At 35.3% G+C, this 26,074-nt stretch overlaps 1 protein-coding gene across 3 annotated transcripts in view; it reads left to right on the plus strand.

Annotated features, from left to right (window-relative positions):
- Positions 1–23,982, plus strand: part of gal3st4 (galactose-3-O-sulfotransferase 4) — a 32,659-nt gene extending 8,677 nt beyond the window's left edge. The window contains exons 1-4 of one of the 3 annotated variants that reach the window (XM_030162085.1): positions 784–1,097; positions 14,480–14,596; positions 18,927–19,224; positions 22,174–23,979. In XM_030162085.1, coding sequence (XP_030017945.1) covers positions 1,075–1,097; positions 14,480–14,596; positions 18,927–19,224; positions 22,174–23,280 — 1,545 coding nt within the window. In that variant the 5' untranslated portion in view covers positions 784–1,074 and the 3' untranslated portion in view covers positions 23,281–23,979. Of the gene's footprint in view, positions 1–783; positions 1,098–14,479; positions 14,597–18,923; positions 19,225–22,173 lie in introns of those variants that run through there. The other 2 variants (XM_030162083.1, XM_030162086.1) reach the window with 2 other exon arrangements.
- The last annotated feature ends 2,092 nt before the right edge of the window (positions 23,983–26,074 follow it).

The following is a 26,074-nucleotide window of genomic DNA, read 5'->3' on the forward strand; positions in this document are numbered from 1 at the left end:
GAACATGTGAACATGAAGTTGGAGATTGTTACTTAAACACAAGCTGTAATTAAAAATAAAGTTGTCCTCTGAAAGTGGCAGGTTTAAGTAAAAAAAAAAAAGAATAATAATAATAACAATAATAATAAAATAAATTAGTAAGTAAGTATGTAAGTAAATAAATAAATAAATAAATAAATAAATTGAAAAAATGAATAAAAATAAAATATATAATAATTAAAATAGTTATAATAAATAATAAATAATATAATATAAAACCAGAAACCGAATTATTATACTAATATAATGTGATAATTTTAATAGTAAGTATCAGTCATATTATGGCATAGTGTATAGATGTGATTAGACTAGGAAGGTTATTATTGTTATTAATTATATAAGGGGAAGGGGTGGGAGTTTATAAGTTGTACTTCTTCTCACTCCTTTTCGAATATGTATTATATGTATTATGTTTAAGTGTTTTGTTTATTTATTTTCTTCTATTTGACATTCATATTCGAAATAAATACATCAATCAATCAATTATTATTATATTTCACTTAATTTCAATGGGAAAATGTGATGATTCGCAAAGAAAAAAAAAAAGTAAAATAAGACTGAAAAAAAAAAAATCAAAAACGAGCACAGTCATGTGATGAATTAAATTCGTATTGTGAGGTTGTACAGTATTTGAGTCTGTCCAGGTCGACTGAAAGGCTTTTATTTTCTTAAGCCACCGGAAGTGGTTTTATTTTCTCTCCGTGGGTCCGTCCTGCCTTCAGCTTCCATTCCGCGGCCGTCTGAAGACAGAACCACAGATCTGTTGGTGCATAGACAGAGGAACCAGAGCAGCCTGTGCGTGGATCAGAAAAAAGCCTCCACTTTAAAAGCATCCACGCACACACAGCTGGACTGACCCGGCCTGTGCGGGGCAGTGGGTCTGGGTCTGGGGCAGTGGGTGTGGGGCAGTGGCGGCTCCGTGGCCTGGTGTGAGCCGGAGGATCAGCTGCAGACTAACCGAAGCCTTCGAGATGCTCCGAGCCCTCTGGAGCTGCACAACAACACCGTCACCGATACCGGCCCGGGGACCCAGCTATGCTTTTCAGACGGAGAGCCAGGTAAAGGAGGGACCGTGGGGGAAAACCCACTGTGGGTTCAGGGATGGTGGGGAGAAGGCGGCTGTGAGTGGGCTCTGCTTTATGGAGAAACTGGAGAAGGTGTGGGTGGATGGTGGTGGGGGGGGTGGGTGAATTCCAATTCTTTGTGTTTTGTTGTGGAGAACACTGTGGGTGTGGGTTCTTTTCACTGCATTTCACTGTATGGAACAGTTGGTCTTGCATGTGCATATTCTTAGTCTACTCCCACAGCTGTTACATAACAATATGAACCATGGTTTAGTCTGATGGTGACATATAGGAGGTTCAGCAGACCCATTCAACCTACTGATGATGAGGATGAGGATGGAGAGCAGGTGCACTGAAGAGGAGGACATTAAAGCTGTAATCAAACGTGTGTGAACCCCCTCAAAGGTTCACAGATTCACTTCAACATTCCAAGATTGTGTTTATTGTTTATATATTTATTTACAGGGTGGGGAAGCAAAATTTACAATGAACATTTAGTTGTTTTTTCTCAGCAGGCACTACCTCAGTTGTTTTGAAACCAAACATATATTGATGTCATAATCATACCTAACACTATTATCCATACCTTTTCACAAACTTTTGCCCATATGAGTAATCAGGAAAGCAAACGTCAAAGAGTGTGTGATTTGCTGAATGCACTCGTCACACCAAAGGAGATTTCAAAAATAGTTGGAGTGTCCATAAAGACTGTTTATAATGGAAAGAAGAGAATGACTATGAGCAAAACTATTACGAGAAAGTCTGGAAGATACTATTAAAGAAGAATGGGAGAAGTTGTCACCCGAATATTTGAGGAACACTTGCGCAACTTTCAGGAAGCGTGTGAAGGCAGTTATTGAGAAAGAAGGAGGACACATAGAATAAAAACATTTTCTATTATGTACATTTTCTTGTGGCAAATAAATTCTCATGACTTTCAATAAACTAATTGGTCATACACTGTCTTTCAATCCCTGCCTCAAAATATTGTAAATTTTGCTTCCCCACCCTGTAAATATTTATTTATTCTAATCTAAATGATTGGAAAGGAGCAGGATGAAGAAACCTTATCATAAACATCTGCTTATAATTAATTTTAATCGACTTAATCGAATTAATCGACTAGGTGCTTGAAGTCAATGCAAAAATTCCTGATTCGATTAATCGACTCAAATTGATTGAAGGGAGATATTCTATTGCAGTTTTCCTGAACTGAAGCTTCTTTGTGCGTCACAATAAGCATCCGTGTGAAACACAACAGTGGAACCAATGTTTAACAGCAGAGAAATGAAGGAAACAAAGCTTTGATTCAGGAGAATTGTGGTTGAATGATTTTTTTGGATCACTTTGAGTCGATTAATCGGCTACAGCTCTGTCTGCTTACATCAAATAGGTTGCCGTTACAGCTATTACAGTAAACAGTTTACATGATAGTTAGGGCTGTGTATCAGCAAGAATCTGGTGATACGATACAAATCATGATACTAGGATCACGAAACAATATGTCACAATATTGTTAAAAAGGCAATTTTTTGTTTGGTTGTTTTTTTTTTTTTAAATGATTATTTCCTTGAATTGAATTACACCAGAAATCTGCACAAATACTAAACATATTTTTATTTGATCAGAACAGGATCTAATGCTAAATCCCAAAATCTTCCTGTGTTCAAACTTAAATAATGTTTTACAGACATTACAGTTTAAGATCCTGTTCAAATGTTCATATTCTATTAGTTCAGAACTAACATCAGAACATTATTTTTGTGCAATCCCAACAAAGAAACTAACATTATTTAATAAAAGTGTGTTAAATAAAAATAAATAAGATATAAACAATAAAGAAAAAGAAAAAAACAAAAATGAACCTCTGCCATATCTGCATTTGAATAAATACCTAAAAATATTGATACAGTACTTTTTAATATCGATACAGTATTGTGAAATGAAGTATCACGACATTATGCAGAACCGATATTTTCTTACACCCCTAATGATAGTCAGTGCAAATAAAACAAATCCAACATCCATAAGTTAAATTATTTCATTACATGCTTTCATAAAGCTTCTCTGTTCTTTCCTTATACAACCTCTTAAACTGAAAAATAGTCGTACAGCTCTTCTCTTCCATTGCCAAAGAATTCCACATTCTGACACCCACATCAGAAATAAACATTTGCTTCACATTAGTCCAAACCCTTTGGTGTTTAAAATTAAACCTCCTTCTATGTTCTTCATCCTGTGATACTAAAACAAATCGGCTAAAATTTGCTTAGAGGTCTTATTTCTGTCTTTGTGCATAAGAAATCAATAGAAGTGAATCCCCAAAGGAACTTTGTGTTGGTAAATGCAAGTTATGCAAATTTACAGGATTTCAGTTCTGTTCAACATGTTGATGCTCATATGAACTATGTTTTCAGCTCAAAAATGTCCAATTTCATCACAATTAATTCTACATTTTCATGTCACAAATGGCCAAGTTATATTTTACCTAAATTCACCTGAAAAACAAATATTCTATTCTTTTAGATTCCCCAATTTTTCTTACAGATTCTCTCCTACATATCACATGTTTTATTTTTACAGGTTCAATATGGAGTATGGTGCTGATCCATCCTGCTTATGTTACGCCAATACATACATTAAGAATGTCACACGTCACTTTTTAAATCAACAGTTTTCTAATAATAAGCATTTTTATGAAGAAATAACAATTCTATATTGTTATTTACTCTTTAGTATGATGATAAACTATACAATAAATAATTCGGATTCTAGTTTTTGCACAGGGATCATTTGTGTAAACGGTGACATGGCTGTTTCTTTTTTGTTTATATTTTTTAGTCATTGTTATTTAACACTCTATTATTAAATAATGTTAGCTTCTTTTTTGGGATTGCTCAAAAATAATGTTATGATGTTAATTATGAACTAATAGAATATGAACATTTGAACAGGAGCTTAAACTAATGTCTGTAAAACATAATTTAAGTTTTAACACAGGGACATTTTGTGATATAGCATTAGATCCTGTTCTGATCAAATAAAAATGTGTTTAGTATTTGTGCATATTTCTGGTGGAATTCAATTCTTCCAGGAAATAATCATTTAAAAAAGAAACAAACAAAAAAATTGCCTTTTTAACAGTATTGTGATATATCGTGTCATGATCCTAGTGTTGTGATTTATATTGTATCACCAGATTCTTGCCAAGACACACTCCTAGTTACAGGCCATGCATTTAAAAAAAAAAAACAAAAACAAAAACGGTAAAAATAGAATAAGAACAGGGGGTCTTAAAAAGTCTTGGATTTACTAATCTTATGAGCTCTTGAGTCTTGAGGTATGTTGCCTTAAACTTGTTCGCTGTTTTGCGTTTAAATGTGTCTAGGTCATTACTGGAAATGAGAATCACTTCTCAACTAACTTCCCTGGTTAAATAATTAAACATGTCTGGGAGAATGTCCGAGCTGCAAAAAGAGGAACATTAGTCTACTCAGTTCCACCTTTTCCAACCAGACAATTTATATTGAAATTAGGAAATGAGTGGGAATCAAGTCATTGGAGTAAAGAAATACATTTTCCTGAATTCTCGGAGTCACTGCTAAAATACTTTTTGCTAGTGTGGCTGTGAAATAGGCAGTAAATCCTGTTCTAAGTAGATTTAAAAAGTCTTAAATTTAACTTGTAGAAACCTGTAGGATAAATGAATAATAATGTTGGAGGCTATTGTTATGTAGCAAAATATACCATGACATTTACATTCATTTTCAGTGTTTGTCATGAAAGAATGTCAGGATCAGGATCAACTTTATTGTCCCATACGTTAAATTTGTTTTGAACAACAGTGCTACACTCGCATTAGAACACATACAATCACAAAGCAACTCAGTCACAAAATCTTGAAGTCAGCATAATCATGATTATGTATTACACCTAGTGCATATAGTGCACCCCTCCCTCCAAGATACAATAAATAGAATAAATATAATTGATACAAGGTAATTTAAAAATGTCATCATTGTACAAAACACTATATTTTCATTCTGGCTGTAACATCCATAAATCTATTTCCACTGCTGTCAGACATTAATTTCTGGTGCACTGTAAAGTTTAGCTAGTTTGTTTATTTATTTATTTCGAATTTGCATTAAAAGGATTATATAAAAGAAAGTCCAATATTCAAAAAGGAGCAGGATGAAGTTTAACTTATAATCTACAACCTTCAACCTATCCTAAATTCCTACACAAATCACAAAATTGCTGTACATATCAAGGATAGAAGGAAGGAATGAAGCTGAACACTGTTAGAGATTCAGTTTGTGAGATCTAGATCAAAAAATATATTTCAGAGATCCACTGGGGGGACAGCAAATTATACAAACAGATGATGTTCTTCTTGTGTTTTTTGAACGGTCCAAATAAAGTCAATGTGTATAATTTGCTACAGGAAATTGCTTATAATTTGTTAGATAACCAATGAAAATCCATACATTTTCTATGTGAATCAATGGGTTGTGGTTTGCTGTTTTGACCCAGATCTGCTGCCATCCTGTTTTTTCTCTGGTAAAATGAAGTGTCCATATTTGACAGGGTGGAGCAGAAAATATGGGAGGAGTTAAGTTCACCAAGGTGATGCTGAAAACACCTTGTCACATTCAATCATTATACCTACTTAAAGTTTCATCACCAATATTTTATCAAATCTGTAAAACCCAAGTCATAGCCATAAGGTTAGGGTTATCTGTCTAACCCAGTGGTTCCCAGCCTTTTTTGGTTCGTGACCCCATTTTAACATCGCAAATTTCTGGCAACCCCAGACATTCAAAACAGAGACTTTTTTTTGCTAAAATTAATTAGTTTTTGATCATGTAATAGTTTGCCATACTATGTTGCAAATAAATGTTAATTTTAGATGACATTTAGTCTATATAATGTATATTATTCTGGACGGAGGCAGAAAAGCCAGGTGTAGATTACTGCACAAAGTGAGAATTTGATTTTCCTTGGTCAGGATATGTACAGTCAGTCCAGCTTGGATTTCCAAGGCTGACAATTAATACTGAACAAACAAGAACTCAGGCTATGAATTATGAAAGAGCTGCAGCATCTGAAACCGACCACAATGAACATTTGACAGATAAACAGAACCACCTTCAGTTTCAGCTTCACAGTTTGTCATGTCTTTAATGCAGTGGTTCTCAATCTTTTTCTGTCGGGCCCCCCTTTGGAGCACGAAAAAACTCTAAGCCCCCCTCAACCCCAACAACATTATACCTGTGGTGCAATTATTACTTTTATTGAAAGAAATATCAATATCGTATGAATACTTTTGGCTTTTCCTTGAATAATTTGTTGTGCAAATTAAAAATAACTTAGATTTTTGATTGAACAATACAAATGAACTCAACAAGACTGCTCCCTGAGACAATATTTTTCAAAATAAAAATATGAAATGTGTAATTATCTTACAACTATGACAGTAAGGTACTTTTTTTTTTTTTAGAACAACAAACACATTTTGGTAACAAAGATGAACATTTTAACAATATCAGTGGCTGCAATGAGCCCGTTTATGTTGCACATCTGAGAACATCAAAGTGCAAACTGTACAAACTGTGCAAAAGCAGAAACATTGCACATTTTTCTTTTCCAGTCCAGCCCTTGTCCATTCTCCAAACCTAAACTCTTTGTCTAGTGACAGATCACCATGGCAGTAGATTTATTTGTTGTACGTCCCTAAAATGAGTCCAGGGTGCTCCAACGCTAAAACATTAGTTCCACCTGCTACATGTTCTAACCTGAAGAAAAAATAAACACCTAGGAATGATCCCATACCCCCCCTGGCAAGCCTTCGTGCCCCCCGGGGGGGCCCGCCCCACTTTTTGAGAAACACTGCTTTAATGTATTAGGATTGTCTCTGTTAACTCACCAGCTGAATTAACTTTGAAAAGCAGGAACAGCTGCCATGGGTAAAGAAATGAACTGACATGGTGGCCAAAGTGTTAATGCTGTAACCCGGCAATTTTGTGGAAAACAAGATGGATGCCCATTGTCCCCTCCCATGACCTTTGATTGGATTTAAATCCCACCGCTACTTCACACAAACCAGTTTTAACTTGGATTGCACTATTTGCCCCTGCTCACTCATGCATGAAAACCTGGGTCTGTAAATTTGGACAAATATCCACTAATCCCCTACCTACAGACGTCCAGAAAAGAAAATTCCAAAAATTATCAAATGCGGAACTGGGGTAATTTTTCATAATGTATATATTTTTTGATACACCCTGTATAGTTATATCACCATTTTACATCTTATCACTTCACTGGCAAATTACCAGTGTATGTAAAATATTAAAAGCCCAGTATCAGCATTCATTCCCTTCCATCTCCAAGGAGGGTAAATCAATACTAATGAAAACTCTCATTTTGCCTCTGTACGCTAACACACCGGTCACTTGGTGGTTGATTTCCATTACATGATAGCAAGTGCTATTTTTAGAATCACTTTAGCTCAAGTAACGAGTGAGTTGATGCTACACCATTCGGATTACAGACTCGTTCCTGCCTCGACAGGGTTAGATGATGGGTGTGTGGACATCATTACCAAGATAAGCCAATGGGAATAGCAGAGAAAGTTCTCAAGCATGCTCTTCTTTGATAAATGCATCAAATATTAAAGCGGTTCTCAACTGGTCTGGCTTCAGGACCCACTATCACCCTTCAATGACAAGCCAAATTTAAAACAGTTAAACGTCTCAAATTTATTTAATGCAAAGATGGTGTGTTTTGAACCTGAGATAATACAGAATATCACAGTATGAAAACACAGAAGATAAGTTTAACCCATAAAGACCCAAACAGTCACATACGACACAAACTATCTACAAATGTAAACTGTTCAATACCTGTTGATCCATTAATTTTCTGTCTATCCATGTAAATAATTGTTGTAAAATACAGTTTGTCGTCTTGTCATGGTCATCACATATGACCCATTTGGATGTTCAGAGGCTCTGTAGTTACCGTGGAAACACCATCTTCTACAACATGAGATTCGCTAGTAAAACCCATGGAGTCAGATCAATGACAGTGGATGGAGATGCTTGTTTTTATGTTCAGTTAATGATATATTCTACTGGAAAAGTCACATTTCCTTTGGTTTTCTCTGTTTTTGATATAATAACCCTCAAATGTAATATCAGAATGTTGATTTAAGTCCATGACCAGTAAATTATACTTAGGAAAATACCTGATTTTCACTGGAAAAAGTGCAAAATACAGAGGATAGTATCATATTAATGGTGATAAATCACTCAAGAAATGTTAAATAGGAAGAAAAATTCATTTGAGAGCTGCCACAAAAGTAGCACTGGGTCATTACAACTGGATATATAAGAAAAATGTAAACTTTATGTCAGTAGAATACAATTAGAACAGTAAAGGTTGTAAATGAATGTATACAGCATTAATTCAGAATGTAAATAGCGATGTGTGACGTTCAGAGACTCCGTAGTTACCGTGGAAACACCGTCATCTTCTACAACATTGATTCACCAGTAAAACCCATAGATTTGGATCAATGACAGTGGATGGAGATGCTTGTTTTTATGTTCAGTTAGCAATATCTTTGCTGAAAATGTAACTTTTTCTTTATTTTTCTCTGTTTTAATATCATTAACTTTGAATTTACTCTGAGTTTTCATGAACATCTACATGATCTATTTATTTATATTTATTTATAACCTTTATTTAACCAGGAAAAACAGCTCACTGAGATTAAAAATCCTTTTTTCAAACGTATCCTGGCCAAGACAGCAGCAGAAGGTACACAAAATGGAAATCACAGCCATACATCCACACTAATATACATAAACACAATGAAAGTCAGTACTAAAAACAAACTTAAAACTGATAAGAACATTCATATAAAACAACACCATTAGTTTAAAAGGTACTAAAAGTATAACGTTTCTTAAAAGCATCTCAAAGCTGAACCCAATTCAGTCAGCTAGAAAAACATCTACACCTACATTTGTCCTTTTCCCATTGATTTAAAATGACTTTGAATGTATGAAAAGAGACCAAGTCCTTCTGTAAGTTGTTCCAGATCTGCAAATTAAATATAGGAAAATATAAAATTTACACCAAATAAGCAAAATACAGAGGATAATATTGTAAAAACAAATGGTGATAAATAGAGCTGCAACCGATTAATCGATTAGGTGCTTGAAGTGAATGCAAAAAGTCCCGATTCGATTAATCGACTCAAATTGATTGAAGGGAGATATTCTTTCGCAGTTTTCCTGAATTGAAGCTTCTTTGTGCGTCACAATAAGCGTCCGTGTGAAACACAACAGTGGAACCAATGTTTAACAGCAGAGAAATGAAGGAAACAAAGCTTTGATTCAGGAGAATTGTGGTTGAATGATTTTTTTGGATCACTTTGAATCGATTAATCGGTTGCAGCTCTAGTGATAAATCAGTCATGAAAGGTATAAATAGAGAAAAATTCATTTGGGAATTGCCACGAAAGTAGCTTTATGGGTTAATGATGAACCAAATTGACACTAAATTAGGTACATTTTGACCTAAACCAAAAATGTGCACTCAGTTAAAAATTAGGGGTGCATTCAGTCACTTATTCCAGAGTTAAACACACTGAGGTTTTTGTCCAGTGTCGGTAAAACTATATCTGATGGAGTTGTTGTCTTACCTTAGTTTCGCCATTTTTTGAATAGAAACTTTTGGTCCTTCTTTTATGCTGTGAAGTGTCTGGTGTTAATTAGCATTCCAGTGCATTACCGCCACCTACTGTTGGGGAGTGTGAATGGATGATGCTCAGCTCCTTAAAAAATAAAGCACAAAGATTTGTTTGGCTTGGTTGATGCGAGAGGCTAAACTGGATAGCGCCGATTCAGTTCTGCTAGTTGTAGCTTGTATCGTTGTTACGTGTTCCTTCATTTCTGGCTGGACTGAACTGAGCTCAAAGATCATTTTCTGTGCTCACAGAGGTGCGGTATCGGGGAGTTCACGGCAGTTTTCCCAAGTTGTTGTTTGGTCGCCATCTTGTTGTTGGAGGAGGCTAACGCTAGCTTCCTCTTTGCTGTTAGCTTGAAATTGTAGTTGCTGTTGCTGGTGTTTCTGACGTGTGTTGGCCATATTCTGGATCAACATCATATTCTTTTGACTTTATTTATTTAATTAAATACATTTTTTTTCCTTGTCTTACTTTTTAATTTAAAAAAATTTTTTTTTTCTTCTATGCACTTTGTACAGGTATATAAATCGATATGTAATTCAAAGCATTGGCCTCTTTTTTTGTGTTTGTTGAAAAACCAATAAAAGTTTAAGTCAAAAAAAAAAAAAAAAGCACAAGGTTTGTTTCCCCATTGCTGCGACCCCGTTCATACCAGCTGACAGACTGCTCAAGTTAATCTCAATTAAGAAGAAATATTTTCCAGAGAATGTAATATTCATGTATATCAAATCCATATGAAGACAATACAATATCATAACAACTGATTTGAATAGTTAAATCTATAGAAAGTGAAAGAAAAAAATCCTTCACAAGCTAGCTATTTCATGTCGAGACCTATTTTTGGTCATGTAGGGAAAAAAATTAATCTTTTTTTTTTAGATTAGTGACAAAAAAATCTGGAATTCCAATGAAGCAGAAATTTCCATTGGTTTAGCTCATTTGATTAATTAGTGACTTAAAAAAAAACATGTTTTATGAGAAAACTGAAATTTCCTACATAACCGGCACCATCTGATATTAAAATGCTTAAAAAACAGTTCACACCAATTTTTCAGACAAAATGGTTTTTATAATGATAAAAGGATGAATAAAAGGTCATAAAACTATATTGAAAATAGAAATATATGATTGAGATTTCAAATTATAGCAATGCTAAGTTATGTTATTATTCATTCTTAGAGAACTTTCCAAGGGGCTGAATTTAGTTCATATAAAAAGTTCTGTAATTTTCTTGAAAATCCATTTTTGACAAAAGTTTTAATGGATTTGGAAACTTAAGATGTTATACTATTGAACTACAAAAAGTTTTAAATCATTATCTCAGTTCTAATTTTTTGATTTAAAGTCAATAGGCACGTGACTTGACCCTTAACATAATTTTTTGCCCGGACAAAAACCTGCGACCCACTGACAATGAGTTTACGACCCACTTTTTGGTCACAACCCATCAGTTGTGAATCACTGGTGTAGATAACAGTAGTTTAGTTGCGTCGAGCTGATCTTAACACTTGAATAGGATTGAACAGGAAACTGTAGAAAGGTTTTCAGATAAGGATCAAGCTGTGTTTACCAGCTATAGACCAAAATATGTGATGACAAATAAGCAAAACCTGAAGAACAAGACTTACTAGAGCTGACTTTAGATGACTTGAATCCTACAGTTGAGCCTATTTTTTAGTCACTGCAAAAAAAAAAAACAAGGTAAAAAAATCTTTATTTTATTTTATGTTTTTCATTTGCACATCACAAATGAACAACAAAAAAATGATCATGCAAGTCAGTACTTAAAGCATGTGTCGCCCTCATTCTGCTGCATTTAATGTGAATAAAATCATTCCTGAAACCTTTACCATTGGATTTTATGTGCAAGATTGAATCAATACTAAAAAGAAAAAAAGTCAGTGTTTGTACGGTGTGGAAAAATGCAATGGCATATTCTAGTGAGATAGTATTATGCCTAATCATCAACAAATGGAGTCACATCATTGCAATCGTGTTTATTATTTGGTCTGTTCCATTTGTTTATGTAAACAGAGACTGATTTGTCATATTTTTATGATAAGTGTAGATCATAATAAGACTATACAAGTACACAGACGTAGCTCTATTAGTGCGATAAGCATTTTGTTTTTTTAATGCTTTTTTCCTGCCTCCTTGAGTGTAAGACAAAACACAGTTTAAACACAGTTTTTATTAAATCTTTATTCTGTATCCATTGTTTTTTAGAATGTTAATATGAGAGTCTGTTTTCGTGAAAGACTTCTGGTCAGGACTCCAGTCATTAGCAACGTCTGTGAAATAAGGACACTGACAATCCCAATAACCGTCATGTGGAGGGAACTGCACAAACTAAAACTCGTGATCGTTTATGAGCACTTCGGAGACAGTCTTTTCTCTTCCCCTTTATTAACCTCCTAAAACCCACTGTCCACATTTGTGGACAAGAGTTTCACAACTTTATACAAAAAGAAAAGAAAAGGAAACTGTCCACCTCAAAGGACATTCCATAAAAATGTTAAAAACTGCATCTGAAAAAACTGTTGCATCATGACGTTTCCAGTATAGGCACTTATTTAATAAAAAACAATAAAGCTTGTACTTTGCTGAGATTTCCTGGGTCTTAGGAGGTTAAAGAGTTATCATGTTAACTTGCCACTAAATTTCATTGTGCGCTAAACATGCTAGGCTGCATTTTGAATTTATGCAGAACAAGACAGGTCTCTGAAAGAAGCACCGACTTTGATGAATGATGATGAAATTACTTTTGACATCAATTAGAAAACAAAAAGCATCATTTAATGCAGGGATGTCAAACTGATTTTAGTTCAGGGGCCACATTCAGCCCAATAAGTGTTAAAATAATAACAGTGGAAAAAAGTAAAATTATTTGATAATAAAGTTTACATCTGGAAAATTTCCTTAAGAATGTGAATAAAATGAACAACCTGAAATGTCTTAAGAAAAATAAGTGCAATTTTAACAATATTATGCATCAGTTCATCATCTACACATGTGAATTACAACTGACAGATCAGAGGGAATCTACAAATACACAAAACATGTAGTAAAAGGCAGAATATTATTAAAATTAAATTTAAAAAATGCACTGAATTCTCCTAAGACATTTCAGGTTGTTCATATTTGTTCAGATTATTTACATTTTTTGTTTCGAAAGGTAAACATTTTCATGTAATTGTACTTTTTTATACTAAAACAAAGAGAACAAACCCCACCCCTTCACACATATTGTATCTTATTTTGGCATTGTTCCAGCTGATGTCATCATGTCTATGCATGTGCTGATGTCAGCATATCAACTGCTTCAATATATGTGCCGAGTTCGAAGTAAATTGAAACAAAATTGATGTTTTTATAGACATGAAATTTCACCCATTATATGTAAATAGCAGAGAAAAAAAAGATTTTAAAATTTCATAAAAATTTGAACTTTGATCTACTTTTCCCAAAATGTAATAACATCTATTCTTGGTCACTGGCAATTTATAAACCCAATTTAGTATGAATTCAACCAATAGTTTTGCTGCTAGAGTGTTAGCAAACAAACAAACAAACAAACAAACCGAACCAAAAACAATACCCCTTGCCTAATAATGTTTACCTCCACAAAGTTTCATTAAAAATGTGAATAACATGAGCAACCTAAAATGTTTTAAGAGAAAAAAGTGTAATTTTAATAATATTCTGCCTCAGTTTCTCATGTACATTACAACTTACAGATCACAGTGGATCTACAAATGCACAAAATATTTAGTAACAGGCAGAATATTGGTATAATTGCACTAAATCCTCTTAAGACATTTCAGGTTGTTCATATTTGTTCAGATTATTCACATTATTTGTTTCAAAAAGTAAATATATTCATGTAATTTCACTTTTTTTTATACTAAAAGAGAGAAAAATTTGGAATTGTCATTATTTATAGGTTATTGTGATAGTATTTAACTGTTCTAATTCCATTTTAGATCACAGTGGTCTGTATGTGGAACCTGCACTAAAATGATTTCAACATCTTTGATTGTTAATATGTTCAGTGTCATTTTTGCATTTCACAAATTCAGCCTGGACTGGATCCTTTGGTGGGCGGGTTTTAGCCCACGGGTCGTATGTTTGACACCTGTGATTTAATGTAAATATTATATTTGCTCAGCCTATATATATATGTATATATACACACCACATAATAAGGTAATTCATTTTCTTGCATGTCTTTCCACTTTTGCACAATTTTCCAGATGTATCTCCGAGTTCAGATAAATAATATAATAACAGGGAATGGATGTTGTGGATAATGCTGGTGAAAGTATCCATCTGGGTTTTTCTAGCTGTGTTGATGACAGTGATGATGATATCTTGTTATATGACTAATATGTCTTTCTCCACCCCCTCCATCCCCACTGGTTCTCTCATTTTTCTCCCCCCATACTGTTACTTAAACATCATCCATCCATCCCCCTCCTCCTCCTCCTCCTCCTCCTCCTCCTCCTCTCCACACCCTTATCTAATCTGTGACCTTCCTCCCTTCCTTCATTGCTCACTTCATCTCCCTTACTTCTTCATTCACTCGTCCTCACCTCTCCCCTTCTTCTCTTCTCAGAATGTTGCGATGGCTGGTGTGTGGGCGGTTGGGTCCAGTTTGGATGTGGAAAGCACTGCTGCTCTTTGTGGCCATTGCTTTTGCTGGACAGCTGCTGGGAGTCATCTTCAACAAGAGGTATCTGTTTTTATTTTTTAACCCATAAAGACCCAAACATCTACCACCGACCAAAACCATCTACTGATCTAAACTGTTTAATACAGGGGTGTCAAACTCATTTCCTTTCAGGGGCCATATTCAGCCCCATTTGATCTCCAGTGGGCCGAAACCAGTAAAATAGCATAATAACCTATAAATAATGACAACCCTAAATCTTTTATGTGCAAAAAACAACATTAAATAATGGAACTTTTTCTATCCAAAACAAAAAAAGATGTGAATAACTGCGGGAAAAAAATGAAATTTCTGAAGAAAAATAAGTACAATTTTATCAATATTATGCCTCAACTTATGATTTCTACATGTGCTTTACAGATCAGATCTACCAAAACACAAAACAGGCAGAATATTGTTAAAATTGCATGTATTTTTCTTTAGACATTCCAGGTTGTTCATATTTGTTCTGGTTATTGACATTTTATTGTTAAAGGATATCAGAATTGAATGTTCTGTGCAATAAATCAAAGAGAAAAAGTTGGTGTTGCCATTATTTAGAAGCATAATGTCATTATTTTTCTCACATTAAACCAAGAAGAAAATTTGGAGTCATTATTTATAGGTTATTAAGCTATTATTTTTGAGTTTGATGCCCTTGACTGTTAATATCTTCAGGGTAATTTTTGCATTTTGCACTTTGTAAATTCATCTCGCGGGCCAGATTGGAACCTTTGGCAGGCCAGTTTTGGCCCCCGGGCCACATGTTTGACACCTGTGCTCCAAACGAATGGAAAAAAATAGCAGTAGTAGTAAAAGTAAGCATTATTCATTGCCATATGTTTTTGACAAAGCCACATGGAGCCACTTGAAAAGGGCCCAAGAGCCAAATGTGCCCCCGGAGCCACCACTGATCTATATAATAAGTACATTAAATACTGGAAAACACCAGATTTTCACTGGAGAAATGCAAAATACAGAGGATTATTGTATAAAAAATGGTGATAAATCACTTAGGAAATGATAAAAATAGAGAAAAATGGAATGGAATCATTTGTTTTATTTAGTATTCAAGTGGTTTGTTGTTAAATTATTCCTCCATTAGTAAATTGTTAGAGCTGGTAGAAGGCTTTGATGTGTGCCATGTGTAGGAGTGACTGATGGGTTGATTGACAGTTTGACAGCGCATTGTCAAGACTTCCAAAGCTTTGTTTTTATAGTATGAGTATGACTATCATTTATTTTGAATATTTTTGCTGCTTTTTCTTTCTGTGAGTCATTTCTGATGAAATTCTAACTATTCCACATCTCTCTTCATAACCACCACGGAGCCTCGCAGAACAAATTTCATTCATTCTATAACCGTGCTCATTTTGCGAATCAATTTTCCCCATTAAAATTAATTGAAATATAATTGATCCATTTCAGCTCCCCAAAAATCCTTTTTCAAGGCTTTTTAAAACAGAAAATGTGCACTTAGAAAGAAAATAACAATTATAAAAACAAATAAAGTGGTTTTATTAACTTGATTATCTGATTGGGGGGGGGGGGGGGGGGGGGGATTATTCTGTGGATGGAGAATCGTATCCCATTAAAATGTCTGTAGAATTTCTGGCCTTTTCTCTCTCACTTTACTTAATTTGTTTTTTCTGACCTCATTTTCATCACCGTCCACACTTGCAGGTCGTTTCATTAAGAGAGAAATCTGCTTTGTTCTGCTTTTTAAAAGTTCCAAAAATACACCAGACCATTGTCATTAAATAAAGCAGCCGCACGACTTGAACTTAATTTGTCTGGGTGTTGTTTTTTTTGTTTTGTTTTTTTTCCAACAAAATCCGAAACCTCTGTCTACTTTCTTTTAATTTCCTGTCAGAGATAGCCTCCTCCACTATACTGTCACCACTCTGGAATTTTGGTAATCTCCTCCTTCATGTGAAGGCTGGAGCTCCTGAAGGTGAAGTGAACCTGTGAAGGCTACACCTGCTCATACTGTCAATTTCCAGTCATATTTCGAGACAAATTCACAAATTTCTTGTGCTACGGTGCATTCATACTGCGAGGTTCCACTGTACTGGACTTCAACAAAAACATATTTTTACCAGATAGAACACAGGAAGCCTCACAAATGTCTGTGTGGAACAAGGTGGAGTAAATACTTTTGAATTTACTTGACACAGACTTGGACATTTCTAATTGTCACTGTCTGCATTTAGTGTCCATAGCATAGATAATTAACAATAAACAGAAATTAACTGAAAAGACATTAAAAATATGACAGTGGCTAAGATGCTGAAACCCCTCACCAGGCTTTTACTCTTCAGAACATGTAGTCATTTATTAGTTGCTTTAACCCACAGGTGTCAAACATGCGGTCCGGGGGCCAAAACCGCCCCACCAAAGGTTCCAATCCGACCTGCAGGATGAATTTGCAAAGTGGAAGTTACGGCATCAAACTCAAAAATAATATCATAAAACCTATAAATAATGACAACACCAATTTTTTCTCTTTGATTTAGTGCAAAAAACATTAAATTATGAAAATGTTTACGTTAACAAACTACCCTTTAACAATAAAATGTGAATAACCTAAACAAATATGAACTACCTGAAATGTCTAAAGAAAATTAAGTGCAATTTTAACAATATTCTGCCTGTTATGAAATGTTTTGTACCTTTGTAGATCTGATCTGTAATGCATTATGTATAAATGATAAATTGAGGCATATTATTGATAAAATTGTACATGTATTTCTTTACAAATTTCATTTTTTTCAGGTTATTCACATCCTTTTTGTTTGAATAGTTTGTAAACGTAAATATTAGCATAATTTAACGTCATTTTTTGTACTAAAACCATTTGGAGTTGTCATTATTTATTGGCTATCATGCTATTATTTTACTGGTCCGGCCCACTTCAGATTAAATTGGGCTGAATGTGACCCCCGGAAGAAAATGAGTTTGACACCCTTGCTTTAACCCATAAAGACCCAGGGCTATTTTTGTGTCAGTTCCTGAATAATTTCTTCTCTATATTTAACCCTTCTCAAGAGATTTATCACCATTTATTTTAATATTATCCTCTGTATTTTGCAGTTTGAAGTGAAAAATCAGGTATTTTCCTATATTTGATTTTCTGATCATGTCGATGTTCATAAAAGCTCAGATTAAATTTTGACAGTTTTTCTATTAAAACAGAGAAAACAACAGAAAAAGTGACTTTTTCCAGTCAAATCAATCAAAAGTGTGTCCATCCAGTCATTGATCCATCTCCATGGGTTTTACTGGTGAATAGAGGTGTAAGAAAATATCGCCTCCGCAATATATCACAATATTTTATTTAACAATACTGTATCAATATTAAAAAGTACCGTATCAATATTTTTAGGTATTTATTTATATGGAGATTTGGCAGAGGTTCATGTTTTTGTTTTTTATTTGCTCTTTTATTTCTATATTCACATGGGTGTTTTACTCTGTTGTTTGTATAATAAAAAGTAGTATTGTGATATTGCAGGTCATGCCTGTAGTTTTTTTTTAAACTGATAACACTATTTTGTTAAATAATGGTTATTTCAGTCATCCTAAAAGCACTTTTCTACTGTCTGATAGAGGCAGATGTTAGTTCCTTGCATTAAAATAATGTTCTGATGTTGGATGATTCAAGGACTGAACACTATACATTCTATTCACAACTAACAGAATATGAACATTTGAGCAGGATCTGAAACTGTAATATCTGTAAAACATAATTTAATTTTTTTGTATTTGTGTGTGTTTTGTGCTTGTAATTTTATTTTTATTTATCTGTAAAAAAAAAAAAAAATGTTAGTTTTTACAGAGGAAAGTTTTGTGATATAGTATTAAATGGTGTTCTGAACAAATAAAAATATGTTCAGTATTTGTGCACATTTCTGGTATAATTTAATTTTTCCAGGAAATAATCTCTTAACATCTCTTAACAGTATTGTGATATATTGCAATATATTGTATCGCGGTCATAGTATTGTGATTTGTATTGTATCGCCACATTCTTGCTAATGCACGGCCCTACTGGTGAATCAGTGTTGTAGAAGATGACTGTGTTTCCACGGTAACTACAGAGCCTCTGAACATCCAAATGGGTCATATCTGATGACCATGAAAAGATGACAAACTGCATTTTACGCTAATTATTTACATGTATTAATAGGATTAGTGGATTAGATATTATTAAACATTTTAGATCAGTTTATGGTTGTGGTCGTCGGTGGCTGTTTGGGTCTTTATGGGTTAAATACAACACTATCACTGTGAAGTTACTGAGCTTGGATTACAAGATTGACATCTTTATTGTCCTCTGTGTGTCTTCCAGCAGTGTCCAGCCTTCCACTCGGTCCATTTTCTCCTCCCCTGATGCCCAAGGGCCCTCGCTGGGCTCATGCCAGCCCCACACCCACATCATGTTCTTAAAGACCCACAAGACCGCCAGCAGCACCGTGCTCAACATGCTGTATCGCTTCGGAGAAGAGCGTGATCTCCACTTCGCTCTTCCGCTGGGCTACCAGTTGGGCTACCCCCTGCCTTTCAACGCCCACAGGGTCAAAGGTTACAGAGGTCCGAGGGTCGTGGAGTTCCACTTAATGGGCAACCACATGAGATTTAATAAACCTGAGGTATGTTTTTCACAGACCAGGGGTGAGGTGGATTTGGGGAGGGGTGAGATACAAGCTTTGTGTTGATGTTGATGTTTATGAGATTATAAAGAATGAAGACAAACCAGAAATTGTTTGCATTGTAGAGATAAATGTTGAGAGAATGCTTCCCTGTATATGCAACAAGCAGAAACCTCAATGGTGGAAAGATGAAACTGATGCATGTGTGCCAGTTCTTCTAATGCACAGGTGTCAAACATGCAGCCCAGGGGCCAAATCCAGCCCACCAAAGGGTCCAATCTGGCCCCTGGGATGAATTTGTGAAATGCAGAAATTACACTGAAGATATTAACAATCAAGGATGCTAGAATCATTTTAGGTCAATTCAATCTCAAGTGGGTCAGACCAGTAAAACACTATCAGAATAACCTATAAATAATGAAAACTACATTTTTTTCTCTTTGTTGTAGTGTAAAAAAAAAAAAAAGTAAAATTATACAAAAATCTTTACATTTACAGACTAGCCTTTTGCAAAAAATGTGAATAACCTGAAATTTCTTAAGAGAATTATGTGGAAGTGTACCAATATTCTGCCTCTTGCTAAATGTTTTGTGTATTTGTAGATCTGTAAGTTGTGATGCATATGTATAAATGATACACTAAGGCGTAATATTGTTATTATTGCACTCATTTTTCTTAAGAATTTTCAGGTTCATATTTGTTCATGTTATGTTGAAGTACGGTTCCTAGATGTAAACATTTTCATTACGGAATTTGACTTTTTTCCATTCAAAAACAGAGAAAAAAACTTTGGAGTTTACATTTTTCATAATTCTTATCCAATTATTTATATTATTTTACTGCTCCAGCCCACTTTAGATCATATTAGGCTGAATGTGGCCCCTGAACTAACATGAGTTTGACACCCCTGTTCTAATGACAAAGTCCAAAAGCAAATCAGTCCCCATGGACCTAAATGTTCAGTTTAACAGCAGATCTAAACCTATTTACAACCTGGTACAAAAAACAGTCGTATGACAACTTTTGTAGCGCAAAGAATGTATAATCGATGGTGTGGCTATTAATGGAGACATTCATCACTTTTGTGTAAACACAGGTTATTTATACATAATTGCAACACCAAGAAAATTTGGTAGAAAAACTTGGCTTCACCAGCACTTGTACTGTATTATAAAGTATTTTGTCCACTAGCCATCTAAGTACAGTTGTGTAAAAAATTTTTATACCATCAAAAGTCATCAGAAACAATGGTTATGCAGTCAAGTACTAACTCCTGTGTGTATCATGTGACTAAAACAGACAGAAAAGAAAACATGGAATGCCTAAAAGCACTGTTTTTGTCAGTACAATGCTATAGATAGTGATGTAAGAACTGAAGTGATTTTGGTTATTATCAAGAAAACCATGGAAAATGGATAGATATCAGCTCTGAAATTAAACTACTATGAGCTATTTTTGTTGTTATCATTATATTTGTCCAAACAAATGTACCTTTAGTTGTACCAGGCATTAAAATGAACAAGAAAAATTGAAGAAAACAAGGGGTCGTCTAATAATGTTTTCCACAAATGTATGTCAGCCAGTGCTAATTAATATGTTTCCCATTCTGCAGATTGCAGATCAGCAGACCTTACCCAACACAAATGCTTGTGTTGACATTTTAAAGGGATACATATTACTTTGTGGTGGTTAACATAACAGCATTGTGCACTTACTGTTCTGTGGTTTTAGTGAGTCAGAACTAGTTTCACTCTTTGCCCAGTTTCAAAATATGAATGCTTATGTTTCCAAAAAACCAAGGTGGTGACAGAGTGTTTCAAATTCAAGGCTTCAAAACAAACCAACAGTTCACATACAAATGGGTGACTTCACAGAGGCCTTGTGTACTTTTTTACTGTATAGTCTATGATCTGCAACAGTCTGTGTTTGAGGTAGTGAAATAGATAAAGAACCCTCGGAAAGTGATTACAAGCTAGGCCATAGTTTAACAATTTCCTACTGACTTCCTTTTTTACTGCAGCATTTTACACTACATCATTAATGCGATAGTCAATATGCTTGGATTTTGGGAGGTTGCAAAATATGCATGGCTAGTCTTCTACCAGTCCTTCTACAAGCCTTGCCTTTTGGGCACAAGTAGGAGACCATACAAAAAATACTAATGTCATTGTAAGTTTTATATTGCTGGTAAAAATATAAAATCATTAGATGCAAGAAATTGTATCAAATTTCCTGCCTTAATTTCTGTTATATTAATACTAAACAATCTTATATTAATAGATGCTGAAATTAATTGTTAGCTGCAGCCTAATAAATAAACAAATACATATATAATACATACAATGGCTGAGAAGTACTGGTGTCATTTAGGATGTAGGTGACACAACAAGAAATGTTATTGTATTTTTTTTCCTGTCAATACTTTGAATTATGATAATTAAAATATCATTATTGCTTTAAAGCTTGAAGGTTTGGTCCAAAGTGAAGACTGAGGAAACCAGGTGGTTTTAACTCTTCTTTAGCGTCAAAACATTACAAAACCACACAGTGGCACGCTCGTCTTCATGTCATCCTTAAGGGGTGGGATTGAATAACTTATACTTCCTCCCACGCCTTTTCAAATATGCAAATGAAGTCCTATTTTGTTTTCATGTATATGTATAAATTTTTCATGTTTTCTTGCAGTCTGTTTTATTTCTAAGCACTAAAGTTGGATGACTTTGTTTTGTTGCATATTCGAAATAAACTGAAACTAAATCCTCCACCTTTCCGTCTTATCAAAACATTCAAATCATATCAAAATTTCTTGAACACTTGTGGTTTTGGTACGAAGAAGGTCTGGGAAGTTTGGACCCTGAACCAGCCAAAGTAATAAACAATATACTTTTGCAGACAATTAACAATGATATCAGAACTTGTCACTAAAATTCATCCGTTTGTGTCTCTCAGGTGGAAAAGGTCATGCCTGCAGACACCTTCTACTTTTCCATCATCAGGGACCCGGTCGCTCTAGCAGAGTCCTCCTTTGCTTACTATAAAGAAGTAGCACCTGCCTTTCGAAAAGCAAAAGGCTTGGGTGATTTTGCAGATGACCCCAGGAAATACTACGACCCTCGTCTGCGGAACAATCACTATGCCCGTAACCTGCTGTGGTTCGATTTTGGGATGGACCACAATGCTAACTACTCTGTGGCACTAGTGCAGCACGGGGAGGCCATGGTCCGTCAAGCCTTCAAGCTGATCCTAGTGTCCGAATACTTTGACCAGTCAATGATCCTGTTGCGGCATGCCCTTTGCTGGCCACTGGATGCAGTCGTCTCTTTCAGCCTCAACGCGAGGCAGCAGAAGACGAGCAGCATGGGGGGCATGAGTGTGAGCTGGGTGGGAAAAGCAGCTGCGGCGGCGGCGGCTGGCGTTGGCGTCAGAAGTGCACGTTTACAGGCAAAGATGCTGCCCAATCTGTCCTTAACTGAGGAACAGCGGGAGAAGCTGCGAGAGTGGAACGCCTTAGATTGGTCTTTATACAAAGCCTTCAACAAGACTTTCTGGGAGGAAATTGCTAGGTTCGGTCACGCCCGGATGGAGCAGGAAGTTGGTCTTCTCAGGATGCGCCGTGACGAACTGGCCCGGGTTTGTCTGAGGGACGGTGGGAAGCCTGTGGAAGCCCACCGCATTCGGGATAAAGCCATCCGGCCATTCCAGAGCGGATTAGTGAAGATTCTTGGGTACGAACTTCAACCGGGACTGGACAATGCCACCAGGACAGCCTGTTTAAGAATGATAAGGCCTGAGATTCAGTACAAAGATCTACTGGATGCCAAACAGTTCCCTAGGGCTCCACCACTCCAAGCTCTGCCAGCACATCAAGCCCAGGGGATGCTGATGATAGCTGGAGGCTCTTTAGTAAGACCAGACTCATCAAGGACAGGTGAGAGGCCAGTTGTCCCAGAGGTAGGGGGGAGGACAGCTGAGGAGGGGGACAGAGATTGGAATAGAAACATTTTAAAACGGAACAACCAGACTTTGATACAAGAAGAAAAAGAAAGGTTGAGATAGTGTGAGGTGAGTCAATGAAATCTGCGAGAAGATGGACTACTGCAAATGAAAACTGGTTTACTTAAAGGAAAAACAAAAGGTACTCCTTTGCACTTCCACTTTTTGTTTGTTTGCTTTTTGTCTTAAAAACATTCTGGTTACGTAATCCTCATGGACTTGACTTTTAACATTTGAGCATATACAATGCTTTTGTGGCTGCCATAACAAGCTCAAGGAAGATTGGAGGTTTGGATTCAAAAGGACCATGCTCTCACTTTAAAAAACAGTAATTATCACTGTCAGATATCACAGTAAACACACAGGCCTGTTTTATTCTCTGTCCATATCAAGATGAAAATGTTTAGATCGTAGAATTTCATTATTTCGGGTCACGTACAGTTGCCTGGCCTGTAGTCCTCTCCTCTCTCTAGCTGGTACATTGACGTCTCAACAGAGCTAAGCTTCAGTTTATCTGAAAGTTTTATCATGTTATTATGGTACAATTTTTTTAAAATCAAGTTATCATGATAAAAAATTAAATCAGTTTGATTAGCAATTTAAATGATCACATAAATGTCCAATGTGTTACCTCCTTAATTTAAAAAAAAAAAAAAAAAAAAAAAGTTTACTGTCTGAGTTCTTTACCACGGTACTGGCTTGTATCTACATTTGGTCCCCAGGCGGATCAAATACAGAAGTTGAGTTTCCCAATAAAGTGAATTAAAAAAATCACAATTTCTGTCCATTTTAAAAACTTATTTTCGGTCGGTCACGTGAACAATGTTATGTTATTTGTGGTTTCAAATGGTCAATGAACTGCATATGGATAGTGCTTTGTGTACTAACTGGTTATTAGAGTGCGTTACAGTGGGTTTCATTCATGTAGCCTGGTATTGTCAGACTGTTTCGTATATAGGGGCATTATCAACAACTAGCCTGGCCAGCCATCCTGTTTTGTCAGTGTAATAAATTCTGAGAAAACGGTCTGGAACTGCTCCATTCTCTGTGAATTATGCCCGATCTATTTTATACTGGGCCAATCACAAGTCTTGGGGGAGGGTGTTTTGCAATGCATGATACGGACCGACCTCTTTTTGTCCCGAGTCAAAGTCAGTTCCAAGTCTGCAAATCTCGTAGCACTACCCCGATTTACCTCAGTGGCTCTGGGGATGGGGATGGAGGTTCTTTTTTTTTTCTTTCTTTCATTTTTTTGTCACTTTATCAATGTTTTCTTTTCATTTCATTTGTTTTTCAAAAATGAAGCATAATGTACCAATCAGGTACATTATTATTATTATTTTACTGGTCTGGCCCACTGGAGATCAAATTGGGGTGAATGTGGCCCCTGAACTAAAATGAGTTTGACACCCCTGTTCTAACCTTTATCCACTGGGTTCCCTGGGAATACTGGGCCCCATGAATTTGTCATGTTTATCCCCCCTTTACGGCGCCCCAGCGTATGACGCATTGCGAAACACCCACCCCCAAGACTTGTGATGGCCCGGTATAAAATGGACCGTTTGCTCAGTATTGAATACACTGAAAAAACAGGATGGCTGGTCAGGCTCATTATCAACAGGCTCAGATGAAAATGTCTCTGTATATAATTGGACATACACCCAGAGAAACAGTCGCAGACAAAAGCAAATGCTGCACAGTCATCTGCCACAGGCTTGACACTGTGTCGAACCACATCTTATCCAGAGCAAATGCACATTTCAGGGAGATTCATCCGGTTACTGGGGATAGAATATTCAGAGCAACTGTTGCAGAAGCGTGTTGCATTCACACGAAAAGATAAAAATCGGTTCTGTTTTTCTGAATGAACATGATAATTATCTCATAAAAATAGAGCCGATTTTTAAATTTTTTTTATAAAACCATTTCTTGTAATAATGCGATAATTATCTCATTAATTCAGAAAAACAGAGTCAATTTTTATTTTTTCATAGTCTGTATGATCATAGTGTGTTTGTTCTATGAAGTGTAACACTTTTTAATATGAAAACTGAATTTCCTACTTTTACTGTCAACAACAGTGCTCACATTTGTACAGAAGCGTATTGGATTCACATGGAAAAATAAAAATCGGCTGTTTTTCTGAATTAACGAGGTAATGATCTCGTAAAAACAGCTGATTTTTTTTTTCATAAAACCGTTTCTTAATTATGAGATAGTTATCTTGTTAATTCAGCAGCAAAATAATCCATGCCTCTTCCAAATATGACAGTAAATGTAGGAAATTCACTTATCAAATTAAAAAGTGTTACACCTCACAGAACAAACACACTATGATCATACAGACTATGAAAAAATAAAAATCGACTCTGTTTTTCTAAATTAATGAGGTAATTATCTCTTAATTACGAGAAACGGTTTCGTGAAAGAATAAAAAAATCGGCTCTGTTTTTACAGGTTAATTATCTTGTTAATTCAGAAAAACAGCTGATTTTTATTTTTTCATGTGAATGTAATATGCTTTCGTAAAGTCTAAAAAACACTTTTTCAGTATAAAAATGTTGGTGAGTAAAATTAAGAACAAAAACACTGAAATGTGTTTGTGTTTTTACTGATGGCGCTTAACATAATAAACACAAAAAACAAACGAAATTAATATCACAATAACAACATTTAATTACAATATAAACAGGGTTCGTACAAGTGCTTGAAATCCTTGAAAATGCTTGAATTTCAGTGTGTTTTTAAGGCCTGAAAAGTGCTTGAATTTTAGCTTAAGTGCTTGAAAGTGCTTGAAATTATAACCAAAGCTACTTACAGAGAGGTGATACATTTTGAAAAATAAAACTTTATGTCA

The sequence above is a fragment of the Sphaeramia orbicularis genome, chromosome 18 (assembly GCF_902148855.1).
Source record: "Sphaeramia orbicularis chromosome 18, fSphaOr1.1, whole genome shotgun sequence".
In the NCBI taxonomy this organism is placed as follows: domain Eukaryota; kingdom Metazoa; phylum Chordata; class Actinopteri; order Kurtiformes; family Apogonidae; genus Sphaeramia; species Sphaeramia orbicularis.